The sequence below is a fragment of the Uloborus diversus genome, chromosome 9, assembly GCF_026930045.1.
Source record: "Uloborus diversus isolate 005 chromosome 9, Udiv.v.3.1, whole genome shotgun sequence".
Lineage (NCBI taxonomy): Eukaryota > Metazoa > Arthropoda > Arachnida > Araneae > Uloboridae > Uloborus > Uloborus diversus.
Window position 1 is genome coordinate 5,925,293 of NC_072739.1, and position 19,792 is coordinate 5,945,084.

General features: G+C 32.7%; 1 protein-coding gene across 1 annotated transcript in view; it reads right to left on the reverse strand.

Annotated features, from left to right (window-relative positions):
• LOC129229725 (sushi, von Willebrand factor type A, EGF and pentraxin domain-containing protein 1-like) overlaps window positions 1–19,792 on the reverse strand; it is a 139,194-nt gene that overhangs the window by 35,879 nt on the left and 83,523 nt on the right. Inside the window, 7 exon segments of the mRNA XM_054864091.1 lie at window positions 2,845–3,084; window positions 3,982–4,154; window positions 7,735–7,933; window positions 9,235–9,392; window positions 10,516–10,717; window positions 12,967–13,194; window positions 18,170–18,316. Coding sequence (XP_054720066.1) covers window positions 2,845–3,084; window positions 3,982–4,154; window positions 7,735–7,933; window positions 9,235–9,392; window positions 10,516–10,717; window positions 12,967–13,194; window positions 18,170–18,316 — 1,347 coding nt within the window.

The window sequence follows — 19,792 nt, forward strand, 5'->3', positions numbered from 1 at the left end:
TCAGATGGTGAGGATGAAGTGACTGTAAATCCCGGAAAATGAATTTAAGGGGCCATTCATTAATTACGTAAGGCTCCCGAGGGGGAGGGGAGGGGTCAAACATCTCTACATACCCTTACTTTGGGGTTGAGGGAGGGGTCAAAACTATTCTTATGTAATATTTTCCAAGTCGATATTTTTATATTAGAAAACGCGCTGTCAAGTGGTTTGGAAGAGATCATATTTCATTTGCTTCTGGAAGGTAAAAAACGTATTAGGATGAGCTGTTTTTTACTTGTTTTACAAAGAATGAATAGTGTAAAATGTAATTAAAGAATCGTACTATTCATGGCATGTTTTATTTTCAATTAATATTGCATCATATAATAGATTTGAAAAATAAAAATCTTTGATTTTCGTCAACCTGGGAGTTTTAGTGTAACTGATCCTTTTCTAACAACATTTTATTATTTTGAAAAATGGAATGGAATCTTACGTAATAGGGGCGGGAGGGGTTTGAAAAATCTTACGTACCCTTACATGGGGGGGGGGGGGGGCAAAAATTGCCAAAATCATCCTTACATAATTAATGAATGGCCAATAATGACAAATTAGGAAAGGTGACTAAAACATTAGGTAACATTATTTTTTCTCATTTTGGCCATGCATATTAAAAAATCTGGTATGGAAGTCACATGATTTTATTGTAAAGTTAATAAATAATGTATATTTTTAATAACTAAAAAACGATTTCCATTGAAAACCGAAAACCGGAGTCAATAACAATACTTCTTTAACGGCATACAATAAAACAATAAAAAAAAGTTTTGGCAGTCTATGTTTACAACTCACCAAACAGGGCAAAACATTCACTTTGAAGTGATCAACTGCATGATGCTTTGGAGAAAATAACTGTATTTGAAGCGCAACAAGATACAAAATTTAAACTGATACAAGAAATGAATACAGCACCTTTTCGGAATGACCAATAGGATTCAAATTAGGAGGAATTTGCCGTACAAGTCCAAAACACAAAATTTTAATGCATAAAAAATACCATTAAAAAGAACCGCAAATTTTATTTCTTGTGATGGAATTCAAGCAATGTAATGGTAAGTAAAACCAGACTGAAAATTTATTTCACTGACATGGATATTTCATTGTATTAGTATTCGTTGTAATGGGATTTCACTACACACAACAAATTGTTTTTGAGGTATGAGAAATACATCATAACAAAAACTTGTCAAATGGACAAGTTTTTGGAAAGTCAATGGACAAGGTTTACAGCAATTCTTTGGTTGCCCACAGGCACATTTGTGCCATTCTAGGTACAGATGTCAGGAGAAGAGCAAGTGAAAATTAGTCCATATGGGTGCTAAAAATGAAAATTTAGACAGCAACTCAAAGTGGAAAGCATTCTGCAAACACAATACTCTCTTCACTTGATACAAAGAAGTAAACATACTACTGATTTTATGTCAAAAATTTAATTTTACCATTTAATGTTTGGTAAATATTTTAATATATAGGAGAAAGTTTTGAATTTGGAAGTACTAAGAACAACATGAGAAGAAGAAAAAGTTTTAATGGGGATTATTAAGAATCACTACTTTGATGCAATTTTTCAACCTAACATTAAAAGCAAAGCAGAAGGAATATCCGTTTGGAAAAAAGAAAAACAAAAATCAGAAGGAGATTTAAACATTAGTTTATATACATTACTTTTTAAAATTCACTTTTTGAATAACATGTAAAAATATTGGAAATGCTAATGTATACCTGCCAGCATGGAAAAGTCTTAATGATAAAACCATTTTAATGTTTCATTGTAGTAGTTTCAAAAATTCTATTAACCATACACAGGAAGCTTGTATGTTATTTTTTAAAAATCTTACTTTTTTTTCCTTATTGTTATAGTTCTTTTTATTAGTAATACTTTACAAGAAGTGGAAAACATCTCTTATATACTTAAAAACTGAGCGTATCTATGTATGTCCAAGCTTCTTCTCTCGAACGACAGTGAACTGACCATCGAACAAGGTATCGATGGATTCGTAATCATCCAGTCTTCATGTTTGGCTATTTAACATATCCTCTGATAATAATTAGCGGAGATATCAATTAAAAACTATCAAATAGGACACTTAAATTTCGACATAAAATCCCTATTTTTCGAAGGATTTTTCCTCCATTTAAATTATTTTTCAGTGCTTCATCTCAACTTTCCACAACAATGCTTTTATTAAAATGTATAGCTTGAAGAAACTCATTCAGACAAAAGATATGTTGCCATTTTCTTTCTCAAATATGAAGACGTAAAATTTTTGATTTTGTTTTAAAGGCTTTTCCTGTAATCGAGGGAGTTAAAATGTTTACTTTTTGGTTGTTTTTCCGCAAACTGCCGCAAAACTTTACTGATTTTTTTTTCTTCTTTTTTTTTTGTTCAAGCCTGAGGGTTGAACAGGAGTCACTTGACATAACTTTTCTTTCCGAGGTAGACCGTGCAAAGCCGGGTGACGCAGCTAGTTTTCTAATTACCATGTGAATACAGAAAGAACTTTTAGCATGTAACACTTTATAACAAATTGTTTGATTTCAAACAAGGTTGAACACAATGGCCAGCACAAAATTATTGATATCCAAGTGGTAGAATTACATATTAAACAAAAATGGACGAGTTCCACATAGACTGATGCAATCAGATTTTAAAAAGAGTAAAAAATTGGAAATAATGTTCAAAAGTTGGCAGGTATATTTATGTTTAATTCAAAAAGTCTCTTAGAGGAAAAAAAAAACTTGACGTACACCATAATTTAGGTTAATAGAAAACAATAATTCTGCTGTTTCAATTTGTTTACCTACCTTCACAAAAGTGTGAATCTTTATACTGCACACGCCCTCGAATTCCAGCCAGAAAATCTGCCCATGAACGAACATTTCCATGATACTTGTCACACCGAGTCATGAAGGAAGCTATTTCATCAGAAGGGATCACACGATCCCAAATGTTCAAGAGAGTCAGGGTTCCAATATAAGATTCTGGAGAACTAAACCCAGCCCCACGTTTGTCCTGTTCTTGACCCAATATTAATGTTCCTGTCACTAGAAATAAAAAAAAAAAACAATGATTACTAAACAAATTTATCAACACGGTCTGAGTCTAATTATACTTTCGGCTTTTGCACATTCACTCAAAACAAAGATAAATATACCTTTTTATTATCTTTTTTATTTATTGTTAACAATAAAAAATTTTTTGAGAGAGGTTTCAAAAAAGCTTTATTGATACACACTTCAATAATGCTATTGTTTACGTCCAGGGCCTGATTACTGATTAGGCCATGGCCTAGGGCACCCACTATTTAGGGGCCCCCAAATGGCAAAAAATGTTTTAGACAATGGTTAAAATTGCTTTACCCAATAGCTAAAAATTGTAAAGTTTTAATACAGGGGTTCCAAATTATTATTTGATCTTTGGCCCCTTGATATCTTAATCGGGCCCTGGCTGTATCTCAAAAAAAGTTTGAAAACAACTTCAATTATTTCAAAAAAAAAAAAAAAACAGACAAGTAAAACTTTAAATAGGTGTTTTAATTAAATGTCTATGAAAAGGAAATTGAGTTATGAATGACACAAGAAACATACCAAAAGGAAAACGCTTAACTATATGTTGTTTCTAATTTTGTCTAGGCTAATTTTTTTAATAATCAGGAAATAGATATGTAACATTTAAAACTCGGATTTAAAAAAAAAATATTTTCTAAAAATCAATGTTATTTAAGCTGGATTTAAATGTCAATTATTGTTAATTTCATTTATGATGGATTGAAAAAACATTGTACACTTTATGAAAACAGTTTTTTAAATATTTATCTATGAGTCAATATAGATTTCATACTTAGCAAGCATCTGAGACGCTTTTTGCTTTGAGATGTTGTAAATTATAAGAATGAATTAAAGACCATAAACGAATAGAAAGTAATAATATATAATAGTTACTTGGAATATATGTTCCTGAGGCAAGACCAGAGCCACTATCTTCTTTGACACCATCCTTGAAAAGGGCCCAATTGCCATGATTAGATGACCAGGTGATGCAGATGTGATGCCAATGGCCATCATTTGCAGTGACATCTGTCACAACTTTATCCATGTTTACATATATCACAAAACTGAAGTAAGGAATAAATGATAATAAAAAAATAAATAATAAGTGGTTACAGAAAAGACAATACAATACAGTAGAATCAATACTATTTCATGTCTCAGTATTACTGCAGAATTTGATGTACCACAAGTATCATCTAGTTCTGTGATATATTTTCTGATATTCCCAAACTTTTTTAAGAGTTATTTGTAATTCCAGTTTATTTATTTTTTTTTTAATTCAAGAAGCCTAGTTTTATACACTTTTTATAAACATTAGCTATATCGTTGCCTTAGAGCAAAGCTAAGACATCTAATCCCAGGAATAACACTAAGATATCCTGTTGTTGCTCTGAGGCGACGATATACTGCCTTGTGCAGATAAACGGCAGAATCTGCAGAAATGAATTTTCGAGGAAGGAGCCAAAGACAGCCAATTTTTCATAAAAATTTCATAGAAACAAAGTAAAAATTTATTACAGTGATTATCATACATTTTTTAACAGTGTATCGAACAAAAACGAAATTCCTTCTTTTAAAATTAGTGTTGCATAAAAACCGAGTAGTATTTAAAATCTAGTTTTGCACCGTGTAATATTGAAACCGGTTACAATAATCGCAAATTTGGTACCGTGTAATATCAAAACCATGTTGTAGAAGTACCATGTTATACGAAGGACGCCTGTATTTGAAGAAAAGCGTTTTGGATTCAATACTAACAATAGGAAAATGTTGGAATTAGATGCCTTTTTCGCACCTTTTTTTCAGGGGAAACCAAATAAGCGAGCTTGTACAACAAAGATAATGTACAATAGATGACAAAAATGCAAAAAAAAAAAAAAAGTTTTTCAGTTACTGCCCTTTACCTGCACACAGCAGTAAATGTAAATTCCAAGTTCTATGTTACATGATGAAAAAAGGATGCTATTTGTCCACCTGTGAGAGTTTTTATTATGAATAGGTCCTTTAAGCCCAAAACCTTCATTGTGATTTCATTGTGCAAGTTTATTCCATTTCTCTTGGGTTCCTTAAGCAATATTGTATTGTGTTTACATGCATTTAGTAGATCTCACTAAACTGACACAATAGTATAATATGAGTGCAAAAAGTGTCCCTCAACACCAACCGTGCAATGGAATACATCTTTTTCATTTTAAAATAGAAGGCCACAGTTTAATTTTTTTTAACTTTGCAGTTATCACAACAAAATGACTTTACAACCCTCCCCCCTCCCCAGTATATCCAATAACTTCATCATAATCATTCCTCAAAAGAATGTAAGGAATAGAATAAGCCAAAAGCAGAAAACACTAGTTCTTTGAAAATATCCAGTGGAAAGGTTAAAAGAAATAAATAAATAAATACCAGGACTCAAAAATTATACTGCCCGACATGCACAAGGCATGTAAAAATTTCAATTGGACATGAATCTTTTACCCTCACATGCCTGGCCGGGCACATAATTTTTTGACTTTATTATTTCTGATTTTATTGAAAAATTACCGTATCCTTACTTGGAGCTCAAAATTTATTTCAAGCCCTACTGCTAAGATGGTTTGTTGTTTCCGGTTTGTGTGGAAGTGATCCTTCCCATTATATAACATAAACTTTGTTAAATTTAATGATGGCTTATTATGTACTATTTATTCAAACTATTTTTTTTAATGATTTATATAAAAATAATTCGTCAGATTAATGCTGTAAGACAAATTCAAATGCTTTTATTGATATACAATAAGGAAAACTGAGCATGTAAAAGTTCAGGCATGTATCTTTTAGACAAACATGCCCAGCAGGCAATTTTAAAGATTTTTCTAGCCCTGGAACATCGTTTGAAACATAAAGGCGAGCATTTAAAATAAAACTTCTTAGCCAACGGCCCTACTATCATATCGCACTCCAGGGTCCCCCGTACCTACCACCAGTTGTGGTTTAACCAGTTGGATGAGGCCCTGAATACAGCTCGGGTTTTTTTTTTATCCAGACCGGAAGCCGAGCAATCCCTGGTTCAGCAGAACCCCCAGAGGTATTGATTCACTTTGAGAACTTAATGACCTCGAGATACTTAATGTGCCCCAGTCACCATTAACAAACACAAAAGGTTATTAACGAGGTAGCATTTAACCCAGAACTATACCTATGGTTACAAGTACGACGCTTTACGAATCAGACCAACATGGCCGGTGTGCATACCAGGGGATTCATAGCGCAAACTATAAGTACATGATTGAAAATTTTAGGGGGTCTTAAGGGGACTTTTTTCTTTTTTGGGGGTGGGGGGATCTTATTCTGGATATGATATTCCATGGCATTTGAGAGGAGGTATTGCTCCTGCAAGAGATGGCACCCCTTTATTAGTTTTGAAATAAATTTTTTATAACATTTAGAAAAGAAATGGCACAGCATAATGCATCATGAGAAAAAGGCCAATTTCATAAAATAACATTAATGAAATATATCGGCAGCCCAGTTATGACATCCTGAGACTGCAGTTTCGTCTGTGTTATGGACTCATTAGTCAGGAATACATTTTACCAGGTTTACTGGTTAAACAACACCATTGCATTTAGACTTGCTAAATTAATTTTTGCTACCAGTTTAATAATCTCAACTTCAATGAGCGAACACGAGTCTCCAGCTCGGTTGTCATAGCTGGACTGTTGCTATATTGCATGTTGTTCTACCTTAGGCCTGGCATAAGGTTGGTAACTTACTGCTTATAATTTTTCAGTGGTTAAAAAGTCACTGTATAATTAACAATACTCTTCTTGCATATGACTTTTTGTCATACAGTTTAAAGTTTAAACTGTTAGCAGATATACAAAATGAAGAAAATTCGGTATTGTTTTGCTAAAAAAAGTGAGCTCTGTTATTTCAAAAATAGTATGTTCTTTGAAATAAAGGAAAGTATACAACCCTGTGTTTGCATCATTTTACAATTCTGTTAAATAAGGAGGGTTATAAAACACTCAATGAAATGAAAGCAGTGTTTTGATATCATTAAAAAGGAAAATGTTCTTTTGCAAACACATAAGATTTTATACGCCATATTACTTTATGATGCAAGGGTTTCGACAAAGAACAGTTAATGGTGCAGACTTACGCCACTGTTTTTTTTTGTGGGGGGAGGGGGTTGTTTTCATTCGGAGGATGTTTTTTTTAGGGAGCCAATAGCACTTGAGGGGTGCGCTATTGGCCTAGAAGGGATGGGTACTTTATTATTGTGTAATTATTGTAGTATAGCACATGTTTTAGAAGAAAGTCATTGCCACTAAAGTAAATCCCTAAACTATTTTTATTTAAATTAGCATAGTCTATGAAAATTTTAATATAAAATGCTTGAGTATTTTCAACAATGAAACCAAATTTGCTTTTATTACACCAATTCAAAAATACCTTTAATGCTTAATTTCTGAAAATCAAACAAAAAAGGAAAAATCCTCATAAAAAAAAAGTAAATTTATCAAAAGATGACTTTTACAGGGCCAAGCAAATTTTAAATTAGTGCAGCTAAAGTTAGAAAAAATGATCCCTGTCCACTAATAATCTGTCATGAATGAGTTTATAACTGATAATTGTGAAGAGTGCATTCAATCCATTCATTACCCACTGTAATCAGTGATGGTGAGCAAGTTATCAGCTTCATCAGTTGCATATGAAATGGGGGTGCCATAGTTCAACTTGTCTTCGGTCAACATCCAGAAACACAAAGTAACTTCGGTGAGATCTCGGGGTAAATAATCCAGCTGCACAAAATCCAAAATACCAGAAGAAGGAAAATGCAACAGAAAGTCTGATGATAATTCTGAAAGAGATAGTGTTAGATAAATTACGAAACTTACAGTGCATATTTTTCTTGCAAAATATTTTAGAAATAAAGGAGAACCTCTCGATAAGGGACACTAAGGGGACTAGATCCCCCCCCTTAAATAGAGGTGCCTCTTTTTCAGAGTTATATGAATTGATGCATGCCATGAGCTTAGTATAAACATAAGCTATTAACATTCAAGATTAAATATCGAAAATCTTCTATATATGCTAAACACAATTCAGAGATTTCAAGTTCAAAAAAATATTACTTTAAAAATTAAAATTTAATTAAAAATTTAGTGGAATGAAAGTTATGTAATTTATAGAAATAATTTGATTCATGTAATACAATTTACAATGCAATATAAAGTAAATGATAGTGTAATCCCATTTCAAGTTTTGCATAAAAATTTTGTCTTGGGAGGGGTACTATCTGTTGGAGTTGAACCTATATGAATAAATTTCTGAGAGGGGAAAGCATGAATGTAAATCTCAGCAAGAATTTTAGAGATTACAACAGTGCAAACACATGAGTATACCAGTGCACCAAAACAGTGGGAGGCCATAAGAAATGTGGAGGGGGAGGGAGGCACCTTAAGGTTCGCTTTTTTTAATTATTGGATTTTAATGTTGTTGTTGATTAAATGACCTATAAAAAATTTGGGACATGGCTTCAAAAATCAAGACAGTTGGCTCCAGTAGACTCCTCCCTTCTAATTCTAAGTTCTATTTCAATTTGCATGAAATAACATGAAAAAAATTTGAAACACACAATTCTTCTTTCTTTAAACATGTTAATCAATCAATACTATCATTTTCGATGGATTGATAATTTTGAACATAGAAAAGTGGAGAGGCTATGCCCCCTTTAGTCTTGAAAGTGAGGGGGCAGTTGTCCCTCCCAGTGGCGTAGCTAGACCCGACTTTGGGGGGGGGTTACTTCTTATATATATATATATATATATATATATATATATATATACATAATATGTATGTATAATCGCTTGGAATTTTTTTCTTTTCTTCTTTTTTTTTTTTCTTTCTCTTCTCTCTTCTTTTTCTCTTTTTTTTTGAGACTAACTTTTCGGGGGGGGGGGGTTTGTCCCCAAAACCCCCCCTTAGCTACGCCCCTGGTCCCTCCCTTTCCTCGAACGAGCAACTTTAGCATTAAATAATCAATTCATTTCAGTACCCAGTTCTTTTTTTTTTTTCTTGCATTTTTGGACAAGCAGCTCATTTATGAGAAAAAAAAACATTTCTACAAGACTAATCAAGGATTTGAGGAATAATAAATACCTGTCTCACACAGATCCCCAACGTAAGAAGGAGGACAAAGGCACTTAAAATTTGCAATCTTATCGATGCAAGTTGCTCCATTCATGCAAGGCTGAGGGTGACATTCATTGATGTCCACTTCACAGTAATCACCCTCGAATCCAGCAAGGCACTCACACCTTAAAAAAAGATTTTCATCTGAAATAGAATTCTGCATGCAAAACAAGTAGAACTGATTAAAATACCGTAACAGCTTAATTTAAATGGAGATAAATGCTGTCATATCTATCACAGCAAAAACAAAAGATGTACAAATGTGTGTTTTTTTTTCTTCTTCATATCATTGGAGGAGCAGGTAGACTTGAGACACACAGGTTATAAAGTTAACACCATTCAACGTGAATTTTCAATATCTGATTGAAGTGTGAGTTTCATTTCTCAATAATTAGGAATTAAAATAGTCAAAGGTTGCAATATAAGGTATTATGCAAGTCATTCAGAATAATCTTAAACAATAAAATATAATAGTATGTATGTATCTATCCATGCTTGTCATTGTTACTCCTTGTGAACGACAGGGAACCGACCATCAAACCAGGTATCAATAGATTTGTAATTTTTTTGGGCTATGTGTTAGGATAGGTAGCAAAATTGCACACCTTTAATTAATGGAGATATAAACTAAAACTTTTTTTTTTTTCTCGATCTGAAACCTAGGATTCTGCTAGCTGGCAAGTGGCTAATTTCTCAAAATGGAACTGAATCGTAGATGGGAAGGTTACACGAGGAAAATGAATCATTCACAGAAGAAAAAATTTAGAAAAGATTCAGCAATCTTATTAGAGGAAAAATATTAAAATATGATTTTTAAAACACTGTATTAGTAAATGAACTGCGAAATAGCTTGCATAATGAAAATAGAAATTTTAAATTAAGACTTATCATTTCATAACTTGGGATTCAATGCAAAAGAATTAACCAATTTTGAAACTCCTTTACATCATCCATTTATAAATCTTGATGAGACATGCGTTGACTCTTATTCACCGACTGAATATTACATGCATATTACTATTTCTAAACTTTTTATAACATTATCCACATATTCAATGATTAATTAAAATTAATTTGAACAATTTTATTTTATTTTGACAGCAAGGTGCACAAGAAAAAAAAAGCAATTGTGTTGTCTCCTTGTATTCAAAGCAGAATTTCTCAATTGTTGCAATAAAAATGATTTCAGAGACCTGTATATCAACACAATATAGAGCATTACAAAAAACATCACAGATATTTACTTACTTGAAAAACATGATATCATCCACACAAGTTGCATTATTTTTACATGGGGAGCTAGCACAATCATCAATGTTTACTTCACAATTCCTTCCTTCAAATCCAGGCATGCATTCACAAGTGTAATTAGCTATCAAATCGACGCAAAAGCCATCATTTTGACATGGATTACTGATGCATTCATCTATGTTATACTGGCACAGAGGACCTACAAATCATTTGAGATATCTTAACGGGTATAAAAGCAAGCAATTTTTAGACAGGGTGGCGACAGGAACTGTGAAAAAAAGTTCCCTGACTTTTCCCTGATTAACTTCACCAAATTTCCATGATTTACGTTACCAATGATAATGGTTTTCTTTCTTTGCTCTACTTGAAATCCATTGTATGTTTGTATTAAATGCAGTATTTTAAACGTTTTAAGTTGTGTAAAGTTGTTGAACTAAAGATATATTTAAAAAAAAATGCTACTTTTTTAATAAAATGTTTTTTTTAAAAAAAAGACAATTTTTTTTTTTTTGGAAGGAAAGAAAAACTTACAAAACAGTATATTAAATTTTTATACAATGGAAAAATTATAGAAAATTAAAAAAAAAATTACTTTACTTCTAGAAACCACTTAGCATAAGAATTTTAAGAAACTATTAAAATTACTCTTGTAACAAACAACTTTGAATGCAAGGGAAAAAAAGCAATTAGTTAATAACAAAATGTATAAAAGAATACAACTTGGTTATAAAACTTCAAAAATACTTAAGTCTGAAGAAAAGAAAACCTTTATAATCAGCGGTGACAATAACGGCAAAAAAAAAAAAGTTTTTTTATTGAAAGTTCAATTTTAGCAATTAAACTAAAAACCCAAAGAAGTAATAACTTTTAAGTTTTTATAGTATTAATTCAAAAACCAAAGATTTCTTCTTGAAATCGTGATTACAGAACTTAATTACTTCGAGACAATGGAATAAAGGCAACGGAGCCAAGACATTAATGAAGGCTTCCTCTTTGCCTGTATGGTTGTTTATTTTACGTAGCATTGAAAGCGTAAAAGGAAATTTCAAGCTAAGGTAAAATAAACTACCTAACAGACACAGAAGCAATCTTAGGAAGTTCATCCCGTGGTTAATAAGCAAGATTCAATACTTTGACGTTGAGGAAAAAAGATGCACAAATATGCGGCAGTGTATAATCGCACCTCATTAATTTTACTTTTTTTGAACAGATAATTGGCGGAAAATGCGTAGGGAATTGGAGTACTTAATTAAAAAACAATTTGTTTCTTCATAAAATCGATTTTCCCTGATTTTTTGTTATTTTTTCAAAATTCCCTGATATTTCCCTGATTTTTCACTGATTAATAAAGTTCCCTGACTTTTCCCTGATCTCCCTGATTTCCCTGATCTGTCGCCACCCTGTTAGAATACCACAAATGAAAAAACATTGATGAAGCAAGAACTAATCAATTTAATCAAATGACAATTCTCCATTAATGTGTTTATGATAATCATATTTTAGCACAAACAAACTGGTGCCTTTGACCAAACAATTTCAAAATGTTATCCAATAATTACCAAAATAGCTATTAGGCAACAGCAGATATGTGACAATGAGTGTCACTGAAAGTATGTCACACTCAATAAGTGTGACAATGAATACATACAAGCTTCAAAATTTGAAATAGTTCAATGATTATTGAAACAATGAACACACTTAAATTATTTTAAAATGAGAATCAATTGAGCATATATCCTAGTTATTGCAGGAAGCTTCTACCACTAACGAAATCTTCTGGTCTCATACATACTAGAATAAGAGTTACAAATTACCTCAATATTGAAAGTAGTTGAGTAAGGACTATTGGTTCAGTTATCAAAAGGACATATTTTATGTCCTTTTGCAACAACTAGTTAATACAAGTTAAAGTGTTTTAAATCCTTATGTATCTTCATTTCCATTTTATTGTTACCACTACAAATATTCAGCTGAATATGTAATCAATACATTATCCAGTCAACATCAGATCAATCTGAAAATGGGCCAAATATTTGTTACACCCCTGCCATATATAAATAGTTAAAAGTAATCACAATTTTACTTAAGTCAAACTTAAAACACAGTTATTTTTTTTATAAATAAATAGTAAATTGAATTTGGTAAATCTTTAGACATTTTAAAAATTTCTTTAATTTAGCAAAATGCCAACAATGCTCAGCTTTTTCAGTTCTCTATAAGCTTATTATTATTTTAATTTTTAGGAAGAAGTTTAGTCAGAAATTTCAAAAGGATGGAGTATATCTTTTATCAGAAAAACAGCAGCATATCGGTTAAAACTACTATTTTTTTTAATGAAAGCACGTAAATAGGCGTTTCATAGTAATGCAGAAAATTGAAAATAAAGATTTAAATAAAACTATTCAAAACAACGTAAGAATCTTTAAAGTGAAACCCAATAAATCATACCAACAAAGCCTGGTGTACACTTGCAGAAGAAGCCATTGATTTTATCAAAACATGTGGCGCCATTAAAGCAAGGCTCAAATAAACAATCATCCACGTCCACCTCACAATGCTTTCCTGCATATCCGGGGGGACAAAAACATCGATAAGCATTGATCTCATCTTGACAACTCCCCCCATTTCGGCATGGACCAGATGCGCACTCGTCAATTTCTTGTTCACAATAAATACCTGCAATGAAAAAAAAAAAAAAACATTTTAAGTAAAAATATCAGCAAAAGTAAAATATCTATATTCCTGATATTTTAAGAACCAGGGTTACAGCACAAGAGAGGAAGGAGTTATTGATAGACGTCGGTAGACGATATTTAACCGGGTTCTCATTCCTAATGTAATGTAATATATAATGCAAAACCCATAGACTAATAATAAGAGTAGACCGAGCTATGGCAACCCTTTTGCTGCTCATAAACCAAACCACGTGACTGGTGGATATCCTAGCAACAGCGGGCGTTGATCGTAGCAGACGATCAACGCTCGCGAGAAATAAAATAAATAGAATTGATGGAACACGGAAGAATGATCTTTTATGGAGTCCGATTTGTAAATTTGTTATTCTAAGATGTAAATATTTTGTTAATATAGTGAGTTTTTCATTTAGATAGTACTGTGCACTTTCTTTAGTCAATTTCAATAACTCTTTTAGCAATTAAAGATGCAAGCGCCGAAAAAGAATCGGCTAACGGTAAGATTTTTACCTACAATTTCAATTTAAGATACCGATTAGTACATTTTTGCCTTGACGCAAAACGTTTACGCCATTACGTTTACGCCAACGCTGACGTAGCAGTTCCGAATGAAATAAAAGTTACTGAAAACTGCGATCAAAAACTAATTACTAATGTCAAAATAATGTATAACTGAAAGAAAAACAGTTCAATCTCAGCACCTGGAAAAAAATTCTAATGAAAACACATTACGTCTTAAAATACATGTCGAGTGCCAAACTATAGATAATGCTGCCATCTAGCAACCATGCTGCCAAAGTCTTCGCCAAGCCCTTCCACTAGTCACGTGATACATCTATGAACCAATTTTCTTCATCAGCAAGAATGAGAAAGCTCGGTCTACTCTTATTATTAGTCTATGGCAAAACCATCTTTATTCAGATAAGATCGACTTCTCAACTCTTTGGACACACATAAAATTGCAGTTTCAGGTTGGCATCCTGTGATGCCAAACCACATGCAAATGAGGCATTCCAGTATAAATAGTAAACGATTCCAATCGTTCTTTCTCTTTCTTTTCGCTCAGCCTCTTGTGTGTTAGTCCGGTAGGTGTTGGGGAGTTATCAAACTCTGCCTATGGCCAGGGTGGTACAGATGTGATATACCCCCCCCATTTGGCGACATCCGATTTTTTTTGCACAAAATTGAAATATTTTTCTCGCCAATGAGGCGATAGTTTTTTAAGCATGGCATCCCTGGCGAAACTAACCTGTGTTTAGCAACCCGAAGGCAATCTTACAGATCTGTTCAAACTTGTTTACTTGGGTTGTTTACTCGGTTTCACGCAGGAGAGATACGTGGTGTTGTTTCGTGCAATATACCTTTACTGGAATGCTTATTTTGTGTTAGTTTAAATTCAGTAGTTGTGTTTTGAAGTAAAAACATTAGAAAATGCCAGTTTCTTCAAACTTGAAGGTTAATTAAAAGTTAACTCCAACGTGGTGTGTATCTGTAACGTGCCATTGTCATATGATGTATTGTTTTAGACTGAGTGTGAATATTTATACCACATAAAAAGGTAAGTTCTTTATTTTAGAATTAAAAAAAAACCTCTCACTTCCAAAATTCTTTGTTTTTACAAATCCTTGAGGGGTTCTTGTAGTTTTTAACTTTATTTTTACTGTATGTAAATTAATTTTACAAAAATAGTACGGTTATTTTGTTCTAAAAGTTAATTCTTATCGATGCCACGAATTATTTAGACATTCTATTAACGTGCCTCCTTTAGGTACTGAATTTCTGAAAATAAGTTGACTCCAGCATTTTATAAAAATATAAAGGTATTATTTTATGTAAAATATAATAGGTATTTTGAAAGCATGTCTGGATAGCAAATAAATGTATGGTATTTTTGCATTGTTTATGCTTAGGATGTTCTGTTGATCTATTTCTACTTTTCATACATCGAAATTTGAGTAACTAAGCGCTTTTTTGGCTGAAATAGTTATTGATTTTGGGAATGTTTTCCGCTTTAAACATCGCAATTTGAATCGCTTTGCTCTTTTTTAGCAGAGTATGAGAAAAGTTTTTGTTCGATGAAATGCATGTTGAGAAATAGCTTTTATTTCTATTGGTGCATATTTCATTGGTGAGCTGTTATAGTAATTTGTCAATTTAAGCATTTTAAATACTTTCTAATAATTGTTCTTTGTGTACAAAAACTTTCTAGTTTCTGGTATTTTTGAAGCGTATATTCATGATGTTTTTTTGTTGTGGTTTTATGTTGTTTTTATATATATTGTGTTCTGAAGTGCTTTGATCATGTGTTTTTATCTGATTTCTTCCTGTTGGCGCTAAAAAAGCATCGCTAAGAACGATGTATGACATGTCGTCATACATCGTTTTCTTGGCGACGCTTTCTTGGCGCCAACAGGAAAAAGTCGCCAAGGGTGGGGTATATCACATCAGTTCTGCCAGGGTTTATTCTTATTAGTTTATTTGTTCGTTTATTGATTTCAGTTTCTGATGAACCAATAAATATTTGGTAAGCTTTTAAACAAGTTTCTGATTCTTCACATCGACATACAATTCTGCACCTTCCACTGTGTGGAATCATCTCTGCTTGTATTTAAGCATGTAATATTGTCGACTTACGGAACGTAGCCTTTCGGCTTTCTGTTTAAACAACGCAAGTCATCAGTTACTCGAGGGGTGTAAGTGGTCATTAATGAAATTTTCTGAACTACTCAAAATTTTCTGAAATTTGTTATTTAGAGGTAAAATTTTAAAATTTTAACATAAATAATATTATTAAAAAAATTTACACGCATCATAGAGACCATTGTTAAATACTTTGGAGGCAAAATTTTCAATTCCTGTTCAGGGTGCAAAAAGATTGCACATCTCATTATGTGGGTTCTGTTAACAAAATAGCAAAAAAGAAAAAAAAACAAGAAACTCTAAGATCTGTAATTTTTTTAAGTTTTTATTTCTCTCTTTTTTAAAGTTTAAAATTAAGTTAAATGAATAAGCTTTTGGGACAGGCAAGGCAAAATTTTCCAAATGTTAGGAAATTTCAGAAACTAACACTCAAGGCTCCCCGCGTCCCCGCCTCCTATTTTAGACTGTTTCTAAATTCTAGCATATAACAGTATATAGAATGTCTTATCCACAAACCTGTAAACTGGAAAACCAGATAATCAGAATTTGATTTTTGACAAATCAACTGCAAAAGATTTGCATTAGAACCTGCTAATTATTTAGGTAATTTTACATTTTGCAATTTTTAAAAAGGCGTTTTAATGTAATACTAATATTTAATAATAGCATGGAAAATATACCATAGTTTTGATCTATAATCTACATTGCAATTACTTGCTTCCCAAACAATATCTTTCAATAAATATTAACATATTCATTCACAAAAATGCCTTTCTATTTTGTTTAATATGCTTTGCACTGTCTACTAATGAAATCATGAAGAAATATTGGAAACTGAAAACCAATGCTAAAAGACTGCTGCACCCAAAAACAGCTAACCGCTAATAAATTTGTATGACACTCAGTTTGAAAGAAACACATAAAAATAAAATAATCAAGTATTCATTATGAAAAAGTGGGATGTGTAAATATAAAATATTGAAAATACAAGGAACATTCTTTTTTGTTGACTGGAACCCTTTCTATCTTAGGTGCTTCTAGAACAATTCTTGCTCGATAACAAAAAAACTAAAAAGTTACATCAATTTATGCTGAGCAATTTTAGATCTTGATTGTATCTAAATTTAAACATATAAATTTTGGTTGATTGCATCTCATTAGTTATTCTAATGCAATTTTGAATAACACACAGGGCCGGATTTAGGGGAGGGCAGGCGGGGCTACTGCCCTGGGGACTCCACAACAAAGGGGCCCCCACAATAAAATTTTTACAAAATATCCTAAATTTCACGGGACAGCAAATTTTACGTTTTTTTCTCCCCTATAAATTATAATAATAATAGTATAAAAAAAACAGCAGTAACTTCAGGATATATTTACTATTAAAGTGCTGATCGAAAATATCGGATATATATACATATATATCAAAATATTCGGATATATATATCAAAGTATCGGATATTTTCGAAAATATGATGATCTTTTCGAACCCTGATTAGGGGCCTCCACACTTCCAAATCCGGCCCTGATAACACAGCACTAAATATAGTATGATACAAGTGTGAAAAATATTCAGCAATCAGAAACCAGTTATCTAGAATAGAGCTGAGGCAATTACTCTGGATAACCGGTTCTGAACAACACAAGACCACAAACTTTGCAAGTTATCACCAAAAAATGTGGCATAAAAGTAACGTAAACACAGGGATTATATCCATGGGTGCCCATATGCAAACATTTACGGGGAAGGGTTAGAAATTTTCCTCATGGTTTGGCAGAATGTTTTCCTCATGGAAACTGATTTCAGTACAGATTAGAGACATTAAAAATTTGACATTTTAATAGCTTATTCATTAATGGCTGGATTTTTTTTTTTTTTTTTTACATTTTTGCAATAAAAAAAGCACTAAAAGCAAGGAAGTTCTCATTTCTAACTGGAAGGGAGGAGGGGTTGATCCCCCACTTACCCCCCCCCCCCCATATATGGGCGCCCTTGATTATATCGAAAGCATTCCCGAGGTATTAACCAGTTTATGCATTTGCTATTTTACAGCTTTTTTATAACAAGATTATCAACAAACATTAATAGAAAATAATGAATCATTATTGAAGAGCTGCCTGCTCTTATACTAGCAATTAAACTATTTCTTAGCGAATGTTTATTACATGCAAATTAGTTACAAAAAACAAGATTTAACAATAGTTACACTTACGGAATATAGCGCTCATTATACATATTGAAATGTAAGATTTATACCTCAGCTACAAAAAATTGGCACAGTATGCCTTATGCAAATACAGAAGCAAAAACTAATTACCAGCATATCCAGGTTGGCAGACACACAAAAATCCTATTTCCATAGCTTGACATGATGCACCATTAAGACATGGCACCGAGAAACAGTCATTTATCGTCAGTTCTGCAGAAACGGGAGACGCTTTTTTCGCAACTTCATAACTGACACCTAGAGGATAGATAGGTTATAAATGACTTACGTCCTAATATTGGACATGATTAGAGATAAATAGCTTAAAACTGGCAGATGTTCAAAATGGCGATTTTTTTAAAACCTTCAAACACAGAGACGGCAAATATGACTTCCAGGGATAAGAAGCAATCAAAAATGTCCTTTTGTTCTGAAAAATAAACTTTAATATGTCATGATGAACACAGATCCTAGATTAAGGGCTTGTGCTTATTCAGGGACGCCTCGAACTAAAATTTTAAAGGAGTAAAGAAATGCTTAATTTACTGAATACAATTTTACGGAATCATGAAATATGACCATGTGCACATATCACAGGGGGGCCCACCTAGGGTGGGTCATGACACAGACTGAGCCATTGAAATTTTTAGGAGGGGGTGTTTTGATGGGTATTTTTCTCATTTGGGAGTGGGGAGGGGGGTTCTTGCTTTTGGAGGCGTCTTTGCGATATTTAGGAGGAGGCACCACTGCATGTCAGATATCAAAAAATCTAATGAGAAGAAGCACCAGTTGTTATTTAAAAAAATTAATATAGAAAGAATTAAAAATTGAATGAAGAATCAATATTGCAATATTGTCTTCATGTTTAATGAATTGTCAGCAAAATTTACCATATGAGTCTACTTTTTGGGAGGTACAGTGACCACCCATCGGGGCACCCTTGTACCTATTAATAGCAGGGGTGCCCACCTGAGGGGAGGGGATCATGGCATAGACTGCACCATTAAAAGTTTTAGGGGGTGTATTTTTTAATTGGGGGGCTCTTGTGTTTTGGGGGGGGGGTCACAATATTTGGGGAAGGGGCACCCCTGTTAATATAACTTAACTTCATCTCTTTCATGCTAAAAACTTTTAAATAAAACAGTTACAGTGAAGCATCGTTTATACGTTTTTGAAGGGATCCCATGAAAAAGCATTTAAATGAAAAAACGTAAAACAGGTATTCGTTAATGTGTATTAGACTCTGCAGGGGCCAATTTAAAAAACGTGTAATTGATAAAAACGTATAAAATAGAAATGTATGAACGGTGCTTCACTGTATTTAATTAGGACACTTTTTGATGGGAAGTTGCTCACAGCCACTTGTGCTAAAGAATACTTAGTTTGAGTAAGGAAAAAGAAATCTTGTTCCAAGCCATGCTTTATAATAATTGAACTTGGGGTTTTGGGACAGATATGGCAACCCATTAATAAGGTTACTAATGGAGGAAAAAGAAAATACAGAGAAAGAGTTTTTGAAGCAAGCATATTATCTGTAGGCTACTTTACTCGAAACTCAAAGCAGTTTCCTTAAAATTTTAATCTACACGAAACTTGAAGACAACTTTCATTAACATTAATAAACTTTTCAAAGCATCATCCCCCTTGTATACTTAATGTTAAAAAACAACCTCTATGAGACAACAGTTAGGGATTAATCTTATCTTTTATCCAACAATTTTCTGCTTCCCCCCC